This window comes from Parasteatoda tepidariorum, chromosome 12 (genome assembly GCF_982258835.1).
Source record: "Parasteatoda tepidariorum strain Cologne lab strain chromosome 12, Ptep-v5.0, whole genome shotgun sequence".
NCBI lineage: Eukaryota > Metazoa > Arthropoda > Arachnida > Araneae > Theridiidae > Parasteatoda > Parasteatoda tepidariorum.
Genome location: NC_141766.1, coordinates 5,221,800 through 5,247,792, shown reverse-complemented (window position 1 = coordinate 5,247,792; position 25,993 = coordinate 5,221,800). Strand labels below are relative to the sequence as shown.

General features: G+C 28.5%; 1 protein-coding gene across 6 annotated transcripts in view; it reads left to right on the top strand.

Annotated features, from left to right (window-relative positions):
• LOC107453359 (uncharacterized) overlaps window positions 1-23,188 on the top strand; it is a 102,717-nt gene extending 79,529 nt beyond the window's left edge. For all 6 annotated transcript variants that reach the window (XM_043041330.3, XM_043041334.3, XM_043041333.3 and 3 more), the window contains exons 19-23: window positions 5,552-5,665; window positions 15,469-15,689; window positions 17,639-17,794; window positions 19,593-19,670; window positions 21,270-23,188. In XM_043041330.3, the coding sequence (XP_042897264.2) occupies window positions 5,552-5,665; window positions 15,469-15,689; window positions 17,639-17,794; window positions 19,593-19,670; window positions 21,270-21,477 (777 nt within the window). In that variant the 3' untranslated portion in view covers window positions 21,478-23,188. The remainder of the gene's footprint in view (window positions 1-5,551; window positions 5,666-15,468; window positions 15,690-17,638; window positions 17,795-19,592; window positions 19,671-21,269) is intronic.
• Window positions 23,189-25,993: the final 2,805 nt, after the last annotated feature.

The following is a 25,993-nucleotide window of genomic DNA, read 5'->3' as shown; positions in this document are numbered from 1 at the left end:
AAAAACACCATGATTTTATTCTAGGCAGTAAGATGTTTTTGACATTTTTAGTTGATGCTGTATTGCCACGGCAGTAGTTTAAGTTTTTCATAACTGCTACTCTATTTTGATATATTTTCTGATCTTGTTATTTTTAGAAAGCAATTTCCTCTAAGTTTGTTTACTTTTTATGATTTTCCGTAGCAATAATGAAATCAAATTAAATATATCAATTTCTTGCATTTAATGATTTTGTCTAACTGGACAAAAATGTAAATTTATCCCCTTACATATTTAACTGACTTTCAATAAATTCTACTGATTTATTAATAATTTGCCTCTTTGAGTTAATGAAAGAGAATAGTTTTTTTATTTTTTGAAAATTTCTGTTTTATAAAAAAATTTTCACTAAAACAAGGCTTTTTTAACATTGAGTGCATAGGAAATTTGCGAGGAATTTATTAATTAATTCATTTATTATTAAGGTTTTTTCTTTTTGAGATATCAAAAAAATTGCAGAGATGCAAATTGAGTTAGTGAGGTTTGACTGTATTTAATCTCCTATAGTTTTTATGTGCTTCACATGTACTTTTTTTTTTGTATGCCTCATTCATATATCTGCTTGATATTTATTTTATAGTCGCATCATTAAATTGCAAATAGTTTCTGAGCTCAAGGATACTAACCTCAGTACCAATTACTTCTCAGGTAACTTCTGCTTCTTCTTTCACATTCTTCATTTTGCATGCCTTCATACTAAAAGCATGTTAGTTTTACTTTTCAATGCAAATTTTATTTTTAATCTGAAAGAGTCATAATGAATTAGTTTAAGGGCTGTATCAAACATCTAGACGTTTCTTGTTGAAATTTTATACATGTTAATATCTAGGAGAATTTTTTTTGAAACTGTGAAAAACTCTTATTTAAAAAAAATATGACGTAGTATTTTCAAATATTTGAACAAGTATTTATATACAAGTTTAATATATTTTTACACAACATTTATAAATTTAATATAGATAATTTACAATTAAAAATTTTTTCAATTTTATTAAATCAAAAAAAAAAGGAAAAAAAAATGAAAAAAAAAAAAATGACACCCATATATAGGTTATTTCAGCAAAACTAAAATATGTTACCAGTTTTGATAAAAAAAATAATGTTTTTTTAAGCATTAAACATTTTTATTATTAATTTGTAAAAGAAATTAATATTTAACTGGGGGGTCTTTGCTTGGCAAAGCCCTAATAACTGCACTGATTCCTTAATTATAATGTAATGTATTATAAATTTACACATTAAAATAAATATTAATGTATAAAATTTTTTGTAATTTAATCATAAACTACAATTGTGCTATAGTTTGAATTTGTATAGCTTCACTTTCCTCTTTTATCTAATGCTTGAGCTTCTCCCTCAAAAAACTTTAACTGCTTCCTTAACATTTATTGAGTGATTAATAAATTGTAATCAAATCTGAATTTTCAATTGACTTCAGTAACCTAACCATTTAACAGTTTGAATTTGATTATAATGCTCAATCTATGCTCTGATTATTATTAATTGTACTGAAAACTATAAGCTTAATATGAATTAAGTTTGCATTCCATTTGTATTTCTTTGTTTTATAGTGTGTAAAAATAACTGCTACGAAAATTAACAATGAACTACTTCCAGATGCCCCAAAAATAAGTGACAATTTGAAAAATCAATTTTAAAAAAAAAATGGAAGGTATTAGAAATAAAAATTTGTTTTGTTCTGCTTAGAAAACAACGCTTTTCATTCTTATTAAGTTACAAATTTATTAGTTATATTCAATAAATAATGAGTCAGAGGCTATTTCTTACAGTTTATCAAATTAAATTCATAATTTCATTTTTACAGTTGTGTACAGTTGCTCAAACATTTGTCTCATCGTGACTCATAATGTTATGTTTGTCAAAAATTATTGGTTGCTGTTTAGACTAGTTTCTCACCATTAAAATAGAAATTTCCTCCTAGCAGAATTTGCCAATATGTATTGAGGCATGCATTTCACCCATCGAATTTGAGTTTTACTCCTAAACATTTATTGGGAGTGAAAATACTCCTTCATAAAATTTTTTTTAGAATTGTTTTTTTCTTCTGTTGTTGAATAAGGATAATCTTATAGAAAATCCATCAATGAGTGTAGAGAGAATGACAGTGATCCCTTTTATGTATTCCAAATGTAATAAATTAATTGCTAATGATTTTCTTAAAAATCCAGTTGTTTTTAATTGGACACTAGTATTATGACGTGCACTTAAGTAACCACTTTTTCTCAATTCATAATAATTTATCATAAATCCATGTGCTTTTTTGTTAAATGCTTTTTCAGCAATTAATGTTACAGATTTTGACGTGGTTTTTAAAATTGCCTCTCTTAATATATTATTTTGACGCTTTCTCATCTTGCCTCTAGTTTAAAATAGATTTTTTTTACTACTTGCAAAAAATTGTCTGGAATTGAGACATTTCTTGATATTTTTAAATTTGGATTTTTAAGATAGTGCTGTTATGTTTTAGGCATTTTATTTTGTGAGATCAGTATATTATACTTTGATCAGCACTCTAGCATGTAATTTGAAAATTGTTTATTTGCTCAAGCATCAGATGTTTCTAGTTTTGAAGAATCATTACCTGGATCTGAGTTTTCAATTGAAGTTCTCTACAAAAAACATACTGGCCAATAGTACAACTAAATGTGACTGGCCTCAAAGAGTATCAGGTTGTGTGATCTACATGAAAACACTAACGTTTGAAGTTACATATAAACTTCAAAATTTCAGGGCATATTATAAATGTAAAGCTAAATAAAGGAAATGCATGAAATTTCCCCATTCCCAACTAAAGTATTGGAAAAGAAACAGGTAAAAATTTCTAACCAGAAAATATTTTACTCTTTTGATCTTATCAAAACACAAACAGAGCATACATAACAACGATTTTTAATGAAGTGAAAAGCAATTGCTTTGAATTTTGATACTTCTGTTAGTTGAAGTACATAAGGACACATGGTATTCCATTACCTCAGTGCAGGGAATAAGATGAACAGTGTTGAAGCATAATAAAAGTAATATTTAGTGAGAATACATCTGTTTTAAATGAATTTTTTTATAGTTTATTGTGCAAATTAAAAGGTGCCTACTTCAAGAAAAAATTTTCAAATGAGGTAAGGCGTTTAAATTCCATTACGACTTTTAAACCATTATAACATATTTTCTTTCTTTTTGTTGCTCTATAAATGCTTAAAGTTATGATATTGAATTTTATTTCATGACCCTCCGGTTAAAAATGCCACAAGTTACAAGGTAACAAGTTACCACTCAGTTACCATTTAAATTCCATTACGACTTTTAAACCATTATAACATATTTTCTTTCTTTTTGTTGCTCTATAAATGCTTAAAGTTATGATATTGAATTTTATTTCATGACCCTCTGGTTAAAAATGTCACAAGTTACCACTCAGCGGATGTAAAAGCAGAATCAAAATTAAGAAAAAAAAATAGTGTATAATAGTTTTGTACTAGAATGAGAACATCACCAAAGATTTTGTTCCCGACTAACAATTATAAGCATATGAAATTTATTTTAGAACAGTTATATATAAATAAATCAAGTAGCATTGATATCTACAGTACAAAATACACACCATCTAGGAATTTCAAAGCAAAGTCATTGTAAAAGCTCTCTTAATCCATACCTGTGCATCTTCTGGCAAGTTCATGAATGACTCATAAGTCATTACTAGTTCTTACATTTTAATATAATACATTTAAATTCTTTTTCAATAATATTTAACGCATTTCTATCATTCGAAATGTCATTTAATATTATGGAAACAAATCCTTTAAAATTAGAAATTTATTTTCTTCTCATATCTGCTTATGGAAATACCTAACCTATGAGACAGAACCTAAAGTTGAACTTCAACAATCATCAATTTTTTGTATCTTCTTGAGGGAACAATGTGTTTTCTTCATTGTTGTTATGGAAACCAATTGATCAAATGGTGTAAAATAGACACTGATATCTCAAAAAATATTATAAAATGTTAAATGTTAATATGCATCGGCTATTCTCCTTGAATATAAATGGCATAATTGTAGCTATCATTGATTTTAACATGGTGTATCCCTCCTGTAATTTTCCAATTTGGTGCTACACATATGCATAGTGTAATCTTCCTAAAATACTAATGCATTCCATTCTCTCCAAAGGTGACATTTTGTTGTTTAATTTTTATAATTGCATTGAAGGTGAGATATGAGGTTTGTGTCACATTGAGGTTTGTGTCACATAGAACTTTCATAATTACATTTAAAGGAAAAATACTTAACACACCTCCCATTCGATTAGGCCCCAACGATTTTGATAGATGTACAATATTCATATGGCTCTTGAACAGCGACCAAAGCTGAATAAGCCTCCATCCACCTCGACAACTTGAGTTAAATAATATATACGCACCTCATGCACGGATACACCCATGGAAATTCTTAAATTTTGCAGATACTTTTAAAATTGACAGGAGTGTCCACATAATTTATGGAAATTAAATATCGCGATTCGAAATCCTCTGATATGAAAACAACACATCAAGATTCAAATTCCAGTAATTTAAAAATAAAACATTGTGATTCATATTCACACGATTAAATATTGCGATTTGTATTTATTCGTTTTTAAAGTCCAATATCGTGACACATATTCACATGGTTTTTATATCAAACATGTTTAGAGTTACACATTACAATTTGTATTCACACAATTTAAAACTATACATCACGATTCAAATTCACACATTTTAAAAATCAATCAGCTTAGTTCGTACTCATGTGTCTTTAAAATTAAAATATTGCGGTTTGTATTTATGCTTCTTTAAAGTTCAATTTCACAATCCGTATTCGAGGGAATTTAAAATCAAACATCAATTTGTATTCAAATTATTTTAAAATAAAACATGTCCATTGCTATTCATATGATTTCAAAATCAAACATCACGATTCCAGACACATTGCTTGAAGGCTTTTCCAATTTCGATTAGAAATGTCTGAAAATAAATATACTTAAATGAAATGTTTTGTTCTTAGGGTTTATTCATTATCAAGGAATTTTTAATTTCTTGCTAATTGCTTTGACGATGCAATCATAATAATTTGGAAAAGAAGAGTAAATGGTAAAGATAAGTTTTTCAAAATACAATTTATTTATTTTAATTAGTTAATTTTACTTAATTAATAAAATTTTATTAAAACGAATAGCATTTCTGCTTTATTAAATAAGTTCGATTTTCTTTAAAAAAATGTATATTTTTTCCTTGCTGTCGTTTATTTTCTACTTCATGGCAATTTTTGCTAAATTTGGTTGAAACCTTAGTATTTTATGGTGGACCGAAAATTTCTTACTCAGAAAATAGTTTCTAGGCTTAAGAAATTAAAAACAAAAATCAATAGTTTTTTTTATCTTCCTTTTCAAGTACTTTTGAAATGTTAACTACATTTTTTATTCATAATTTTTTTTAAAATCTAACTCTTTTATTAAACAGGTTGGAAGACGAAGAGCTAGTGTTGCAGAATTTCAGCAGCGTTCTTTTTTAGATAATTGTAAGACACCAGGTTTTAGTCAAAGCTGGACATCTGGTTTAACCATGAGAAAGGTGGTAAGTGTATAACACAAGTTTAAATTTAAATATTTAATGAGATGAATGAAATTGCGATTTCATTTTTAAAACTTCCTTATATTGAGATTCGAAGTGAGATCTGCTTATTTTAAGGAAAGAGGTTAAATGCTCGTCTGTTTAGTCTACTTCTGAAATGATTCTTTCTATGTTCATAGTTAATAACACTTGTTCACATATATAAGATGAAGCAAACATAGCACTGATTTTCTGGGCATAAGATATTAAATTTTGGAAACTAGCTTTTGGTAATGATTTGCAAAACTCAAACTTCAGCATGTTTAGAAACAATAATAGTGTGCAATTTTTCCATACTCAATAAATAATGTTAGAACTCGCACCGGTAGAAAAATCCGCTCGTTGGAGCTTAAAATGCGCTGTCTGCCACATGTGAAGCACAATTCACCCATTTTTGATTCCATATGTCTGATCCTCGAGAAAGACAAACACTAGTTAGAGCTAATCTGCAGCTATTCTATAAATAACTTCTGCTTTAAGCATTTTACCAATTGAAGCTGTCTGTACTAACTATTTCCATCGATTCCACCAATAGAGAAAGTAAAAACGTCATCAGTACTTTGTTAAAAAAGAAAGAACAAACATAGCTTTAAACAAAGTAGACAAAATAATGGATGTATAATGTATCTTGTTTATCGTATTCGCTACGGATCGCCAAGTTAAAATTCTATCCGCGGGCTGGATAAAACCTTCCAATGGGCCGTAGTTTGCCCATCCCTGTGTTAACATGCTCTTAATTTATCTTGTAACTTTTGTAATAAAGTTCCAACTGATAATTCAGTTTTAAAAGTTTTCACAACAGATTTGAATACACTTTATTTTTTGAATTTTTTTGAGGAAGCGTTTTTTAAATGAATGCAATGTTTTGTTTCATTTCTTTCATTTATTTATAATGACATTCATTTAGTTATATTTTGTGATAAGCAAAATATAACAAAACTATTAAAATAACTGATTTTTTTTATTATGCTACAGAACGTTTTCTTGATTTAAATTTTTTTTATAATAAATATGTTCATTACTTCTAAAAAAATAAAACCAAATTAGAGGCCTGCTAGATAGATCCAGATTATCTAGATAAATACATTACAAGTTTCAGAAATTTTCTTTAACAACACAGTACTCAGAAGCATCTTATGTTTCAACAGAAATTGTGATGTTTTTATCAAAAGCCGGTTCTAAAAGACCCTCTTCATGGAAAATTGTAACTTATTATATTACCTCAAGTCCTTTTAATTTTTAAGGTTTTAATCTTTATTAGATATTAAACTGCATAAAAAAATCAGCGTTTCAGAATTTAAAAAAAAAAGACGCTTTATTTCAGCAAATGTTCATTTAACATATTTAGTCCATTTTAAAATTGTTGTTGAAATTGACTAGCTGTATATTCAATACTCAATGGGCTAGATTTTAAAATTATAAACTAGCTATAAAAAGATTTAGCGTTTTCTCTATTCTACAAAACATTGCTTAACCAATATATATATATATATATATATATATATATATATATATATATATATATATATATATATATATATATATATATATATATATATATATATATATATATATATATATATATATATATATAATGCTAAAATGTATACAAAGTTTTGTTACTATGGTAATTTTTCTAACATGTGTTTTCAAAATATTATATGTTTAACCAATATTCTATTTAGAACTTATTTATTGCAATATGCATTGGTAATAATAATTCTGTCTCTTTTTTATGAACTTGTTTATTTATGCTTTTTACAATATTTTTTTTTGTTTTAAATTTCTCTAGTTTTTTAAGGTTTTTTTCAACTTACATTTCTGTATTCATTTAAACTGAGTGTCAATATATCATCACAATAATAATTTAACTTGTATCTGAAATTTATGTAGATTGAATACATATTTTTCTAGTATACATATAAATTTTTAAACAAAAAATAAGTTATGTGTATAAAGAAGATAAAATATTTCAGCTTAAAATACATGTTTCTAACATGAGATACCTATAATCTGCTTATATCAGAATTGAATTTATCTAAGAGCAGGGTAGGTCAAGCCAGAATACTAACATAGTCTAACACTTCAATTTAGATCTAACTTATTTTATTTAGAAATCTTTATTCCAGACAGCAGTAATACAGAAAACTAAGAACTCAAAAAATTTGTTCAGCATACTGTTCTGGAATTTTACATTAGACATCTTTTATTTTATTTATTACTCTTTGTTTATTTCATTCATTAATCATTCTTTTAAAAAAGAAGATTCTTCTTGAAATCAAATTCAGGAAATTTGTCTGCTTGTTTAAAATAAAAAATTTTGAAACCACTGTATACCTATGAGGGCCTTAATGTAGGCTAGTGATGAGTCTAAAATTAAAATAAGTTGTAGCAAATTTTCGTTTAAGTGCTATGAAGAGTGTCTCATGTTAGCTATATATATTTTCTCATGTTATAGAGAGAAAACAACTTACATTATATACTTTTTACAACAAATAGTTTGTGTGTTTATTATGCCAAAATTAGACTAAAAAAAAGAGTAAATTTTACTATTACTTTGTCGGTTTTACGAAGAACATAACTTGAAAACTGCTGCTTATCAGTTAGTGTTTATAATAAAAAAATATATTAAAAATTTCATTAACTGAACTTTGTTGATCATTGATGTGTAAAGACTTAAGCCAATAATTTATGCATGGAGGTCACAAGAAATAAATCAACATACCTGGGTAAAGGCTGAGACTGGACTAAATATTTTATTATAGATAAGAGGTTATATTAAGGACAACACTGCTGCCATCTATGTCAGCATTTGTGTTGCCATCTATGTACAACAATGTAAACTAACTCATTTAACACTCCCATTTCAGTTTACATTTTTGGGAATACTAAAAGAAAATCACAAATGTGCAAAAAAAAAATTAAAAAAATCATTTTAGTCCCATTGATTTTTCACAATGTTCAAGCTTAGTTCTATTAACAGTTTTTGTTAAATAGTTCGCAATCATTTTTATCAGATTCACTCCCACTGTCCGAAGCAATCCTTCTCTTTTTTTGGGTGCGTTTTCTTCTTCACTTTGACTATTGTCAGATGTAATTCTCCTCTTTTTAGGTTCACTATCTGAAACAATTTTTCAGTTCTTGGTTGGCCTGTCTTCATCACTCTGACTGCCATCACTGCACTTGCTCCTTTTCTTCTTTTAGATTTTGCATTACCACTGTCAGAATCTTCACTTCCACTATCAGAAGGAATTTTCCTCCTTTTAGGCCCACTGTCTTCATCCCTTTGACTAATATCGCTAGCACTTGCTTTCCTTTTTCTTTTAGACTTTTCTTTTCCACTGTCAGACTCCTCACTTGATGGAATAGTTGCTTTAGAAACGATTCTGCTCCTTTGCTTGGCAGTAAGTCCATCTTCTTTCTGTTTCTTTTGCTTGGATTCTCTATCTTTCTTACGTTTTCGTCTTTTACTACCTTCTTCTTCTCCTTCATCATCAGTTTTACGATCATCTGGTGGCATACATCTTCTCTGTCAGAGTCTGAAGCCTTTGCTTCTTCACCTGATTGTTCTTTATTAGAACGTTCATCATCTGATTGTGCCTTATTGGAACCGGAACCACCTTCATTGTCAGATTGGGCTTCCTTTCCAGAATCAGATGCTTTATTAGATTAATCATTTTTAAGTTGAACTTTTGTAAAGACTTGATTGGGATCAAGTGGTGTTGCAACTGGATGCGATTCATGCATGTATATTTTTCAAGCATTCGCTCAATGTATTGGGTTTGATTTAGGTTAATGGACCCTTTTGATCTGTTACGCTCTATTTTAATCCCTAAACAATAATTGGCTTTTCCTAAATCTTTCATTTTAAATCTCTCACTTAGTAGCTTCTTCACTAAGTTTTTAAGCCTTACTGAATTGCTAAAAATTAATAAATCATCGACATAGATAGCTACAATTACAAGTTCTTTACTCTAATTTAGTTTAATATACACACAACTATCAAAAGAACTTTGCCTAAATCCCATTTCAACTAAGCCTTCTTCTAATGTCAGATACCAAAGCCTGCCACTTTGCTTTAAGCCATCTAGAGCTTTATTAAGTTTAAGAACTTTCCAGGTTAAATTTTGTTCGTAAAATTCACTAAACCCATCTGGAATTTTCATGTATATTTCTTCATTTAGTGTCCCTTGAACAAAAGCCATAACAGCATCCATTTGATCAATTTCCCAATCATAAATAGCTGCATAAGCCAACAAAACTCTTAACGTTACATAACGAACTACTGGGGAAAACGTTTCTGTATAATCTATTCCTTCGATCTGGGAGAAACCTTTAGCTACTAAACGGGTTTTGTACCTTTCAATATCTCCATTAACATTATGTTTTATTTTGAATACCCATTTGCAATCAACAATGTTTTTATTTTTAGGCTTATTTACTATGTCCCAAGTTTTGTTTTTAATATGACCCGCTATTGTTTCACATAAATATTCTCTCCAATGCCTAGTATTACTACTATTGAGTGCCTCTTCAATAGTATTAGGTTCAGAAAGAAGTTCATTTATTGCGCCACTAAAGCATCGGCAAAGCAAATAGGATCTAAATTTGGCATTTGCAAATCTGGCATGTCATTGATATCAAAATTTTGATAACAAACTGGAAGTTTAACTGTTCTTCCTATAGGTATCAATTTCGGCATGTCATTATCAACAGTTATATTATTACTCTCATCATTATTTACAAAATCGCCTCTATTTAAGCCATTAATGTCATCCCAATCTGTGTTAATATCATTTTAGAAATTTAATTCATTATCACCCCTGCTAACATTGTCACCATTTTGGAGTTTATCTGATGTGATGTCAAAGTCAACAATGCTCCCACTGAATAAAGAGTCATCGCTGAACTTTGGTGATCTTTTGTCACTGTTATTGTCATGATACATATCATGTTCCAAAAAATGTACATCTTGGGCTACAATATTATAATTAGTTGGATCAATTAGACGATAGCCCTTCCTATCCTTACAATACCCAACAAACATTAACTCTCTAGCTTTCACATCCCATTTTAAACGCTTCTGTTTGGGAATATGAACAAAAGCCCAACACCCAAACACCCTTAAGTATTTCAAGTTTTGGTTTTCACCACTCCATTTCGCAAAAGATATCATGTCTGGACTCGCAATGTTTGGAGATATATTTTTCAATGAGCTGCTGTTTCAACCGCTTCAGCCCAATATTCCTGGCGAAGGTGGGCATCCACCAACACAGACCGAGCTCGCTCAACGAGTGTTGTTGCGTTCTGTAACCCCTATTTGCTCCGGTGTATAAGGGATAGACTTTTGATGCTGAATCCCTTTGGAAGCTAGAAAACTATTCATTTCATTATTTACATACTCCGTCCCATTATCAGAGCGTAATACCTTAATAGGTTTGCCAGTTTGTCTTTCTACATACGCCTGAAAGTCTTTGAATTTTCCAAGAACTTCAAATTTATTCTTTGTAAAATAAACAAAAGTCATTCATGACAAATCATCTATGAAACTTATAAAGTACCGAGAACCCCCTATTGATGAAACTTTCATGGGTCCACAGAGATCACTATGCACTAAGCGTAACAATTCTTCTGCTCATTTAGCCTTTTTTAATTCTAAAATTTTTAATTTTTTCTTATGTACTTAAAAGTTTACTTTCAAAAGAATTTACTCTTTGCTCAACTTTATTTTTCTATTCTATATTTCATAAGATACAAAATAAAACTCTATGCTTCATTTGGAGGATGAAATCATTTCACGAAATGTGATTAAAGTATTTTTGGAAATGTGTTTTAAAAATAAGAATTAGTAATTTAAGTATGAGTAAAATCCAATTGAATGAACTTACTTTTTTATATATATTGCAATTCAATATTTACAATAATAACTAGTAAAACTACCAATAAAATTTTAAATATGTTGATTGATTGATTTAGAATGATTTGATAAGTATTTCTATATTGTTAGTTAATATTAATAAGCAATGTTACTTGCATGCATTCAGCTGAGGAAACCAATATCCAAGAGCTAAGGTAAGCCTTTTATTAATGCATCTTATTTAAAATACTTGATTTGATCTGAGAATATGAGAATATGAAATATCGTCAATGCTTTTAATTTCCAGGTGTTAAAATGTAGTGTGATATTTTCCCCCTTTTATATCCCATGCAATATCATTAGAAGAAATTAATTTTACAGCAAAAAACCAATAATAAATTACTCTATACTGTTTAGGAGAAATTCTGTCAAATATATGACTGTTTAGGAGAAAATGTTATTAAATTCCCCTCCAGTGCTAGGCTGATAAGAAAAATTGATAAAAAACTTCGACTTTTTCCTCTGATGAATGAAGTTCTGTTACAGGACCTCTAATAATCTAATTAGTCATGTTAAATTAATTTAGTAGTAGCTTTAATTTTTAAAATATAGCTATGAAACATACATGCTTTAAGAACATACTACTTACACCATCAAAAATAACAAATCCCCAGGAATTGATCTCATATTTGGTGAAATGATAAAACTTCTGGGAGAAAATGCAAAAAAATTTCTGCTGAGCATAAACTTTAGACCAATCGCTCTCACCAGCATACTTTGCAAAGTGATGGAACGCGTAATACACCATAGAATGGTTAAGTTTCTCACCGAAAGAAAAGCACTAAATTTTTATCAAACAGCTTACAGAAAATTGCATTCAACTGAGGATCAGTTGTTTTATTTTTGCCAATCTGTAATTGATGGCTTTCAAGAACGTTTGCCAAATACGACTACTGCTGTTTTCCTGGACATGTCCGCTGCTTTTGACAGAGTGTGGCATCAGAAACTTATGACACTGATCCATAGCTATGGTATTGGTGGGCGTGCTCTGATTTGGATAAATGACTTCTTGAGAAAGAGAAAAATAAGAGTGCGATGCAATGGCCGTTTGTCTAGATACACGAATGTCTTTGCTGGTGTTCCACAGGGCTCTGTACTGAGTCTTCTACTCTTCTTGCTATATATAAATGACATTCATCCCAACCTTGACAATGAAACCAAGGTGGCCTGTTACGCTGATGATATCGTGATTTGGCACACGAACAGAGACATCAGCAACTCAGAAAGGACTCTTCAGAAGTCCCTCAATGGTATCATCAAATGGACTCAAGATCTAAAGCTAAAGATTACCTAATGCTGAAAGAACCACCGTTTGTGTCTTCTCGACAGATAGAAAGCACAAGAGTCAAATAGATCCGGAATTATATATTGAAGGAAAATGTATCATGAAAACATCTAACCCTAAATATCTGTGAATAACTCTAGATGCTGAATTGAGATTCACTGAGCATGTGAAGACAGTTTCCAAAAGAGCTCTAAAAAAACTGAAAATCATCAGAAGTTTTTGCGGCACAGACTGGGGAGCTTCTCCCACAACCCTAAAGACCACATATACCTCACTCATTAGACCGGAGTATGCTTCACTGATCTGGGCGCATGCCTCTGATACCGCCCTAAACAAGTTGGAAAGCGTACAAGCGAGAGCAGCAAAGATAATAAACGGTGCAGTGTCTTCTACCAACAATGGCAAGATAATCAGAGAGTGTGGCCTAGAAAGTCTTTAAAAGAGAGGGAAAATAAATATGATAAAGTTCACCAACAAAGCATGAAGTCGCGTACCTGAACATATTTCCCGCGTTACCTTCAAAGAATGGAATGCCAAGATAAGACTGAAAAGATCTTCACTCATGCAATATGATAGAGATATCAGAGCAAGCATAGATCTTGAGCACAACAAATATGTCATTCTACAAGAACCAATCTTCCACAAAAGGCTTCCACTGAACACAAATATCCACACAGACCTCTTGGAGCCATGCTATAAAAATGAAAACAATGATATCATTAAAGAAAAAGGACTCAAGACGATTGAACAGTTTCCAAAAGTGAACTTTGTACATGCATATACAGATGGTTCTTCTGATAAAACTATCACAAATGGAGGCTCCGGAGTGTTAACTACTTTAAGTAATTCCCCTAAACAAGGTAAATTTGGAGCAGGCGCTATAGCCTCTAACTTCACCTGCGAGCTAAGGGAAATTTTGCAGACCCTTAATATGTATAAAGCCCTTGCCACCTCTGAGCAAGCAAAGGGCCTTGTTATCTTCTGCGACTCGAGGGCTGCCCTCCAAGCAATTTTAAAAGGGGACTCTTCTATCACCAAAGAAATCATTACAAATCTTCATGATCTTCAGGACTTAAACAGAACCTGTACTCTTCAGTGGATACCAGCACACGTTGACATCGCAGGCAATGAAAGCGCAGATAAATTAGCCAAGGATGCCAGAAATCTCAACTTTAATGACTGTAACGTCTCCATCCAAGATGCAAATGCAATTGCTAAATCTAAACTTAGAGAAAAACCAATTCCAACGAAACACATGATTTGTAATATAAATGCAGATGGATCCACAACAAAAACTATAGCCAGGCTGAGAACCAATCACCACAGAGGCATGAAGATCGACAGAGAGGGCAGGAAAGTATATAGGAATTGTGGAAACTGCCCAGATACGCAGCTGACACCATACCACATCTTTGAGTATTCAGCAATGAGTGCTAATCTGAGAGAAATAGGAGTCTTGCCGTCATTGATAGACCTTTATGACGATAATATCAAGCAAATCGCAGAAGCAGTAATCGAGACGCATGGAAATATTTGATTTGGCTATGTCATAGGCACGACAAAAAAAAAAAAAAAAAAAAAAAAAAAGAAGAAAAAAACAGCTTTCAAAATTCTGAAAATAAAATAATTTATACAAATTTTGTATTTTGAATAGTGATAATGCCCACAAATTTGAGTGATAGCTAGTTTAATTTCTCAGCTGCTGAATCTATTACCCCTTATGCTACATGTTCTTTAATTTGATAAGAACTTGATGTGTATAATTCTATATAAATGAAACACGCAAATCAAGCCTGCCAATTTGTGATTGAAAAAAGAAAAAGTTTTCTACCTTTTTTCTTTCTTTTAATTAATAATATATTTTAAAAAATGCAAACAATTCATTAGAAAAAAAAACTTCATGCTGTTACATGATAAGTTTTTTAAGGCATAATATAATGATAACTAGTAATTTAGATAAATTTTATTGAATTGCTGGAAATCACATAAAAGCTAATGACAAAGAAATGTTATTAAAATAATGATTGGGTCTGAGTCTGACCTGGTTTACAGTTTAAATTTTCTGATGTATTGATAATGTGACTCTTATGTGTTTTTCAGACATATACAAAAACATCTCATACTCTTTCAAACTTATTAGAAAAATAGCATGTGTACTCTAGCATGTGTTTCAAAAGCAAATGAAACAGAAAATATCTTTCTGTCCTTTTTAATTCTTCGAGAGAGAAGAAACTTGTACATTTTTTTGGAGAAACTGTTTTCTTCTACTTCCCACCCTAATTGTATCTGGGCAGAACAAATGTGAACTAAGAAAGGGCCCTTCTTTCAAAGGATACCAAAGGGAAAAAAAGCCAAACTTTATCCCCTGTTAGACAATCTTAAGATAAAGAGAGATTTGTGGGAGAAATAGTTTTTCTTTTGAGACTGCAGGGAAAAATATATGGCTCTTAATTGATCCAAATAGTTGGATTATTTGGTTAATTGGAATCTGAATAAACAGCTCTCTACTGTATATGTTTATTAATTATATTTATGAATTATTTATATTTCTAATTTTTCTTTCAGGAAACAAAGCAACAAGTGCCCTCTTATTCAGCAGTTAGCACAGTAGATGTAAATAGTGTTGTTCCTGACAATGATTCTTCTCCTAATAGAACTCATACTTCAGAAATCAATGTTAGGCGTTGTTCCCTACCTTCGGCTAGTCCTAATATACAAACATCGCCTAAGGAATCTACACCTGTTTCTTTTCCTAAAAATTTGTCCGTTAAGCCAGAAAGAAATATGTAAGTGTAGCAGTCTATCATTATCTTAAAACTGTATTCATTAAATTGATCAGTTGTAATAACGTTTTAGAAATTTTAGTATTATTATACACCAAATATACCCACTAAGTCTCACTCTAAAATCTCAGAAAGTAACATTACTTTTCATTAAAATCTCCAAACTGTTATTTAATTTTCAGCAAATTTAAATTTCTTCCTCTAAAAATATTGTTTTAATTTATTTTGATGACTTTCTTTCTGTTTTTGCATTGGTTTAAAAATGCTGTGTGGAACTGAATTAATTGAAATTGAAATTAAAAAATTATTGAATTTACATAGTTTTTAATTCGAAATATTTTTGAAATATTAAAAAGATCTAAAGGTGGTATTGAAAATGCATTAAAAAGAAATAAAAGTGGATGTATGTATAAAAAAATAGGGGCAAAGTCAGAGAAAATAAAGTGTGTAACTTCACACAATAAAATGCGCATCCTTTGTCTTGCTGTTGTGAAAAAATGTCTTCCAGACAAATTACAAGTCGGTATCATGAAAATACTTTTAAATCAATTGTTTTGCAACTGTGATTGCATAAAATTTTTACAATTCAATAGAAAACCACTTTTAACAAAATATTGTAAATTCCTATGTAAAAACAGCCATTATTAAATGGATGCATGAGTATATTAATTGGAAAAGTGTAATATTTTTTCTGTAAAACATTTCAATTTAGACAAACCTGATTGGTTCAGACACTGCCAGGATGACAGAAGAGAAAAAGACAGTTGGTTGGAGTCGTTTATTTAAAGGAGGCTCTGTAATGCTTTGGTGGAGGTTTTCTACGATTGAAAAAAGAGACTTAGTACTGATTCCAAAAAAAATGTATTGCGAAATATCTGCAGAAGTATTAGAACAGCAGCTGTTAGTATTATGGTTATCCTCTAGGAGGTTAAACTTCATATTCCAGCGAGTCATGGCTTCTCCCCACACATATAATAATCTGTCATCAAATTCTCCTGATTTAAACATAATTGAAAATTTTTGAGGAATATGCGTAAGAAAAATTCATAAAAACGGGAATTCATAATATTAAACAAGTATTTTTACTTATGCATGAAATGACTAAGATGTAAATTGTTTAGAAATCCTTGTAAAAAGTATGCCCAACTGGATGACACAAAGTGTGCAAGGAAACGTTGGTGCGGCAGAATATTAATTATTTTTAAAATGTTTTTTTTAACATTAGATATTCTTAGTGTCTTCATAAATGTGGACCAGCATGCTTCATGCTTGAATTATTTAGATATATTTTTGCTTTAAATTTTAAATGCATTTTTGATAAAACAATTATTAAAATAAATAATAAATAATAATGAATAAACAATTATTAAAAGTGATTAATGATCAGTTATCACTAAAATAAAAGTGACTAATTGATCGCCATAAATTAAAAGTGACCAATATTATAGATTAAAGAATATAGTTTTCATTAATTAATTTAATAACATTTTTGATCTAGTAATCCAATTTTTGAAATTAATTTGTTAGTATCACATTTTCAGTTACATATTTACATAAAATTTTAACCAATTGCTTGAATTCACATTGTACAATTTTTATTTTTTATTCTGATTTCTCCTTTATAGATTTTGATTAAAAACAAAAATTTTTGCTTTCTGATAGTTCAAGAATAGTTTGTACTAATTTAACCACTGGAATGTAACCATAGCAATTAACACTAAATAAAAAATTTTGAAGATGTTGCAGCATGAAAAATTGTTACAGTTGTTTTGAAACTAGCGATTTTTAAGCCATTTGAGCAGAAACCAATAATTAAAAAAATTTTTTTCTCCATTTGTTCCATCAATTTTTTTTCTATTCCAAGGACTTATCAGGGTGTTATTTTTTAGCTCTATGTACTTTAATACTATAAGAATATTTTATTTTAAATGTTATACTATTTTTATACATAGTTGGACTAGAAAACTTTCCGCTGTGACTGATGAAAAAGAGCAATCCGAAGATGAGGCTCCAAAATCTGATGAAGCACTCAGTAAACAACATCATGAATCAGTGCAGTTTTTACTACAAGTGCAAAAGAATACTCTTTATCAAATGAAAGATGAATCGTAAGTTTTTCTTATTATATCTTTTATAAGGCACACAATTCGATGGGAAACCAAATAATAAAGTTCTTTTCAATGCTAACTTCTTCTACAAATCTCAAAATTCTACTTCATGGAATAGAAGCAATTCTTGAGGAATTAAAACAACTGAAGTCATGTATTTTGCAATATTGCAAAAAAAGGGATGTCTGGCATCCCCTTTTTTTAGAATATCCATAAATTGTAGCAGAGTATCTAGTTATGAAATATTTGATCTGATCAGATTAGATATTTGAGACAGTAATTTTGCACCACTCTTTTGGTGCAGTCTCATTTACTTGTTGTTGGTAGATGATTTTTAGTGCAGTTAAAAAATAGTAATGATTAGAAATATGTTTTTAAATAGGCACAATAACAACTCTGTATTTTTTTCAAAAGCATTCTTCTAAAATAATCTAATTAAATTATATGTTTCCCACATACTACAAGTTTTTTAAATACCATGTTTGTAAAATATCTTGTTTGTAAAACCAAACAAATTGTTCTATGGCCTATGTTGTTCATGCAAAATGTTCTTTATGACTAAAAACAGGGGATTTTCATACAGATGCCCGTTCATTTACTCAAATGTGCTCATTTAGTCATTCACTTAGTCTTGTTTAATATCCCAGCATATGTACCTTAATTTATTTTAAATGTATATATTTTAATTTTGTTTCCTTCATTCAAGTTAGATGCTTGTGACAGTCATGAAAAAAAAAGGCAAAATACTTTTTAAAAAAGGTCATATAAATTAAAACAGATGAAATAAGATATAAATATTATAATTAATTTATATTTGAGTGTATGTGTAAGTTTAATTTTAAAACTTTTTTTTTCTAACTGTAGATAAAATTAACCTCTTTTAAAATCAAATGTGATCAGAATGAATGTAATTTTTGCATTAGGCAGGCATGGTAATATTATCTTTGGGTAAATGAATTTTACAATTGTTTTCAAACTTTTTTCCATTTACATAAATAGTTCTTATACAGAAAAAGAATGAAATTAATATTAAGGGGTCTAAGCTTTTGACTACACTCTTGTCTAAACCATTTGATCCAAATTTTTGAGATTGCAGTTACCCCCATCCTAATATTTGAGGGTCAAAAATCCAAATACTTTTTGTTTATTTAAAGAAAGTTTATTTTTGTGTTTTATTTTGGGCCTGAAATCATCTGCACAAATAAATGAGCATAAGTAAGGTTAGATCTTCAAACCATTAAGATTACATCTTAGTACTTTAAAATTCAATCATTTGATCAAAAGTTATTCAGCTGTTCCAATTTCTTTATTATTGTTTTATTTGCAACAAAAAAAATGTTTCAAAAATATAATTTAAAATTGGAACAAATTTCTGAGTTATCGATATCAATCTTAATTAATCTGAGTTATAGATAAATAAGAACTTTCTTACTTATCAAAATATTTTTCATAGATAGAAAAATATTTTTAGCAGATAGCGAAATATAATTTTTTATAATAGCTGGACTGCTCTGGCTCTATATTTTTAGTTTTTTTTTCTTATTGTGGTGATTTTCTAAGAAAATAATTTTTTGAATGATGAATACTTGAAATAATGTATTTTTTGTTTTAAATTGCTACAAATGAGTTTGAAACTATACTTATTACTTAACAACATCGTTCTGATTACTATATAACTTTAGCATATAGCTATATAACATAATATTATATTGTTTAAGTTACTGATCAACTCTATCTTGCTTATTATTAATGTTACTAATGATTTATTTCGAGAATAATTCTTTCATTTTTTTAATAGTCCTCTTGAATTAGTAGATTTATCTGATGATTCTTCAGAAGAAGTCTCTTATGCTGGGAATATAGTTAACATTATCAAGTATGTAATATACTTATTAATTATTTCTATTGATTTGTAATTTTGAATCATCTTTATATATCTATATCTAGGTGGGCATATTATGTCCACCTAGATATAAAAAGCTACATAAGATACATAAAGATATATAAAGCATACTAGCTTTATTTTGTTAATTCCATGGAGACAACATTTTCTCTCACTCCTTTAGCCAGTATCAGCACATTTTAGAAACCGAAATATTTTTCCACAGAAAAAATTGTTATGTAATTATAGTCAAATGTGGATATTTTAAATTTCAGGATAATATGAATTTTTCTCCCCTTATTATTCTGTATAAAAATAATGTTAAAAAATGTGGATAATTCAGTTTTTTATGCAATTGCTCTTAAAATGTAATGGTAAAAATTTCCAGGAGATGTTTTTCTAAAGGAGAGCAAAAGCAAGATCCCCATACTGCATTCACTTTTGATTAATCATCCCTAACTTGTCACCCTTTTGAAAAGACTTGAGCATAGCACTTTAGTGTTTTTTTTCTTTCCGAAATGCAGCGATTCTACTGATCTTATAATCACACCCACTTTTACAATAAAGCAATTGTAACATTTTGAGTTTTTGTGCTTGAACATTAAGCATTCTTTCTATGTGTTTCTACCTTCTTTTGAAATTTATGGATAATTGAGCTAGTAAACACTATTTAATGTAATGAAAAGGATGTAACAGTATTTTTAGGTGAAGTTAATTTTTTAATCTATATATAGTCCATATAAGTGAGATGCTTGGCCAGTAAAGATTTTTCTTGCAGGCAAAGGAGGTATGAATATGGTATCAGGGTGCGTAACGTTTTAAGGGTGCTTTTTTATGCTTAATTTTCTATCTTTGAAAAAGCGATTTTTTTTCTTTGCCGTAGCGATTGTCATTCTAAATTACAAAAAATGCATGATTTTCACAATTTTCTTTGCAATATTTATCAGAAACTAATTATTTTATCAGAAACTAGTTATTTAATTATGTAAAGTTTTTTTTAATTTTATTGATTTTATGTTTGTAAATTAAAAACTTTAAACAATTGAAATTTTTTTTAATACTGTACAGATCCTGATTATGATTTTTTTTGGAAAGTGATTAAAAATATTTTTTGAGTGCCTAAAATGTACTTAAAAGATGCTTTTTTGTTGAAAAATCTGGCTACACACCCTGGCTATATTATTATATTACAAATATGTAGTTCATAGTTTTGATGTTAGTCAGTATGATTATTCTGCAATTTATGATTAAAAGTTTAAGTTTGTGGCGAATAATTATTCAGAAAGACAATATCTTTCTGAACTTTTCTGTTATTCAACTAGCAATTTTGTGTGTGTTATCTAGTGTAGTTCTAAATTATAAAAAAAATTATTGTATAATTGATATTCTCTACCTGCTTGGCTTATTTTCTTTTTTTACATCAAAATCATTTATGTTTCATTACTATTTGTGGTTAATTAAAAATCATTTATCTCTTATTGTCCACTTTATTTGTTTTGCTTCATGTTTATTATGTAAAAAGAGCTGAGATCATATTTGAAATGTATAAATTTTTTATTGAATGTGTATAAAATTTTATTGATTTATTTTTAGAAATTCAGAAATTGGAAAATATCTCAACTCTTCAAATGCATTGTGGCAGCAGAACAATACATGGACTCTTATGCGATATTTTTGTAGTGGTATTTTATTGTTTGTTTCTCTCTGCATTTTAATTTCTATGATTTTGTCTTGGGGAGGTATTTATCTAAGTTTCATTATGGATTTCTGTTTCACTTTAATAACATATATAATTTATTGAACAAAAATTTTCTTATCAAATTCCCCTCTTTTTATACCCGGGACCATAGTCAGAATTTCTATTCCAAGGGGGAACGTCAACTCTTTGCAAGTACTATACTCATTTATTAATTTAGTGATTTAAAGATTTTCTGATTCAGCAGTTTGTGGAAGATTTGAACATGTTCAAAAGCACGTGTCCAAATTAAACTTAATTTGGAAATCTTTTCATTCTACTTAGGGGGGGGGGGGGTTCACACTCACCAGCCCCCTTGGTTATGGGCTTGATTATGCCTTTTTTTTTTTAAATAAAATATAGGAAATTTATCACATAGCATTATACTTTTGCTCATATAATTCTCTTTAATTTTATTCTAATTATATTTAAAATGGTTTAAGAGGTATTGACCATAAAGAATTACCTGATAAATACAAGAAATTATTTATATGAAGTGATTTCCTATATTTATTCTCATTGTGTTTTTACTGATATCAGTCTCAAAATTCTATGAGGTCATAACAGCAAGTAAAATACCCTATCAGTCTAGTAGGTACTTTATTTAGTGGGTGCTTGAATCTATTAGATTCTTCACTCTTTTAAAAAAAATAAAAGCTCATGAAAGTGTGATATTTGCGTCCCTTGCATTTATGCAATTTATTTTTCTTTAAAAGAGTTTTCTTTTTTTAAGCTTTTAGCGTTTTCCAATTACGCATTTTAAAAACATTAAGTTTATTGTGATTAACCATTTATCTTTGTGAAAAATATAACTTCTGTCCCCTATCCTTAACTTTAGATATTAAAAATAAATTTTAAATGTAAGTGCAAAGTATATTAAAAATATTTTGCCTATATTTTGTTGTTTAATGTGAAGGTTGCAGAAATGCTGTCCCTTAGACTGTTTCAGTCCTTCATTTTTAATATTATTATATAATCCTCTAAAGTGCTACATAATGAACCAGATAATAAGAATAAATCATACTGTTACTTCTACTTCTGTCACTATCCTTTTAAAAGTATGTTATGTTAAGGACAAAAATGATTATCAAAGTGACTATAATATTTGCTAATGATTTTCATTATTCTCTTCACATAATATATTTTCAAAATAAAAATATTTTTAGGTAATGAGTAAAATTGAAAATATTGAATAATTTATTTATTTAATTTTTTTTTATCAAAACACTTAATTTGTAGTATGGGAGTATTATATTTATTTCTATCTATGCATGTGCTGAGGTATCTGAGTAGTTTTACATGCATTACAACAGATATGTCTGATGTATATGTTTCAGTTTACACCACAGATATCAAGTTCTACTACTTACTTTCGTATTGATAAGATGAATGTTTGACTATGTATATAAGGATACCTGGTATCTAAGACTTTTTAAAAAATTAACCAAGATAAACTGCTCTAAATTTTAGCATTAGATTTAAAACAAGATTTTATTTGCCTTCAGAGCCAGAAAAAAAAGGTTCATGTAAATTAAGTTATATAAAACAACTGTTGCACCATCATGCTTTGTATTAGCCAGAATTTTGAGTTAGAATCTTTTGAAACAACTACTTGCTTTTTAAAAACAAAAATTTCCAATGTGTTTCTATTAGTGTTTAGTAAAAATAGCCTTAAAACGGCAAAATGAATTAAACTGAGTTCATTTTTATTATTAGGTATCCTATCTTGTAACAATCTTTACTGTCCCTTAATCATGAAATAGTAAAAAATTAAAAATATGTATATGGAGCACAAAACTTTAAAATTTACTTGAAAAATTTCTGTGTTATTTATGTAAAATCCTGGTATAAATTATGAGTAAACTAAGTTAGTTTCATATATTTTTTTGGGGGGAAAATTTAAATTTGTAAATATATTTTCAAAATGTATATAAGGATACCTGGTATCTAAGACTTTTTAAAAAATTAACCAAGATAAACTACTCTAAATTTTAGCATTAGATTTAAAACAAGATTTTATTTGCCTTCAGAGCCAGAAAAAAAAGGTTCATGTAAATTAAGTTATATAAAACAACTGTTGCACCATCATGCTTTGTATCAGCCAGAATTTTGAGTTAGAATCTTTTGAAACAACTACTTGCTTTTTAAAAACAAAAATTTCCAATGTGTTTCTATTAGTGTTTAGTAAAAATAGCCTTAAAATGGCAAAATGAATTGAAATTAATTGCTTTCTGAGTTCATTTTTATTATTAGGTATCCTATCTTGTAGCAATCTTTACTGTCCCTTAATCATGAAATAGTAAAAAATTAAAAATATGTATATGGAACACAAAAGTTTAAAATTTACTTGAAAAATTTCTGTGCTATTTATGTAAAATCCTGGTATAAATTATGAGTAAACTAAGTTAGTTTAATATATTTTTTTGGGGGAAAAATTTACATTTTTAAATAAAACAAGTAATTCTCTCTGTCTTTGATGTAAAATTTTGTTGTTATAACATTTTAATAGGTAAATTTTTGAGCAAAAATTTTTAAAATTCAACTGCTGACTGTTTTTACGTTATTTAATTTTATTTTGAAAGAATTTATACAACAAATAAAGAAGAAATACTCAAGGGTAACCAAAGGTAGTGATGTTTTGCTTTGTCTCAATTAGTATAAAAATTAATTGCTTTATCAAACATATGTATAGTGCATACTGAAGTATGTTTCCAGATAGTCAATAATTTGTAGATTAATTTTATTAATAACTGGTATTTAATAAATATTTTGTAAATCATGTTTTCTCCTTTTGAATGTCACACCTTCTGAAGAATCACTCTCAAACAATATCTATAATAATAGTCTTCACATGTTACTAAAAATTGATTTATTTTAATAAATTTTAAATCCTTAATATTATTTTTAATATATCTAAGTTAAAGGAAAGCTAAATTATCAAGCCTTTTAATAAGGCTTTATATTTATTATATAGTAGTAAAAGTAAAATGTATTCAAATAAAAATTAATTTTGATTGAGTGTTTTCATAAAATAAGTTCTATTAATAGACATTTTATAAATAAACATACTGAAATCTCATCTTGAATGAATTGTTTTACTTACTTTATTTTAGTTTCTTTATCTCTTACCAGAGCTGTGGAGTCAGTAGTTGAAACGTTTGACTTTTAACTCCAACTTATACTCTATTAAAATTTTTAAAATCCTCAGAAAATATAACAAAATAAATTGCTATTTCAAATTATATATTTTTATTTTTTATGTGCGTTAGATAAATATATTTTATATAAAATTACCCTTCATATTATTTAAAGAATATTTTGGAATATTTAAGAATATAAAGAATATTAACTTCATAATATTTAAAGAAATTCACTTTAGGAAATATACTTGTGCAGAGCACTGAAATTATGCAAAATCTTTATAAAAGCTAGACATCAATATCTTGTATGCCTACTTACACATTTGTTAACATCTTATTACAAGAAGATTCTTTACAAAATATTCTGGAATTAAGAAACTATTGCAAATGATACACAGAATATCTTTTAATTAACTTTCTCATTTGCATATGTTTATAATTAACTTATCAAAAGAGTTAAGTAAATTTGATTTTGGAATTTATGTAGGTTTTAATTGTTCTTTCAAACATAGGATCAAGAACCTTCAAATGAAATAATTAAATTTGTGATATGTTATAATTTAAATAATTATCACAATACTCATTTGAGCATTGTTTTTGCTCGTATGCTAATTATAGAACTTATCTAAATAATCTTCATAAGATCGAAAATTTTGTTTTATTTTTTGGCCTATTAGACTTAACTTTTGACCATTTACAGTCAAGCAAATTCTTCAACTCCAACTCCTTCAAAATTTTCTCCTGGTCCAACTTCACAGCTCTGTTTTTAACAGTGTTCTTCCTATTATAAGATAAAGAAACCATCTAAAAAATAAATGAAAAAATTATTCTTTTGGTTTTAAACATAAAAGGTCAACACCTTTACTATTTCCTATATCATTCCTAGAAGATTATTGCATCAGTAGATTTTGGTATTAAATTCTTTGAACAATCAATTTGGGCATGTTTATTTAACTCTTTTTTGGGGGGGGGGGGTAACTGCAGTATTGTATAATTAGTACCTCTAGGATATTCATGTTTTTTAACTACTTACCAAGGTCATCAACATTATTTATTGGTTCTATTGTCTTTGAAAATTCATTATTATTTTTTAAACAAATAGCACTATTCACCGTCTCTTCAAACTAGTGACACCATTCATTTTTACTTCTGACATCATTCTGTATACCATTTTAAAGGGATTATTCCCAGATGAAAAAGGGACTTCTATTGTTATTAGTTAGACTGACAGTTAAACAGTGACAGAGCATTAATTTGCCTCTCAGAATATTGGTTTTAGTTCATAAAGTTTTAAACAGATAGTGTGGCAAGTCTTTACTACAGTTCTTTCTATTGTGTGTGTTACATGTGTTTATGGCTGATAACATTTCAAATGCATAGTACAGTGCGTCAAAAAAATGGACCACCCTGAATATCTTATTATCGGATCTTAAGGTTATAGA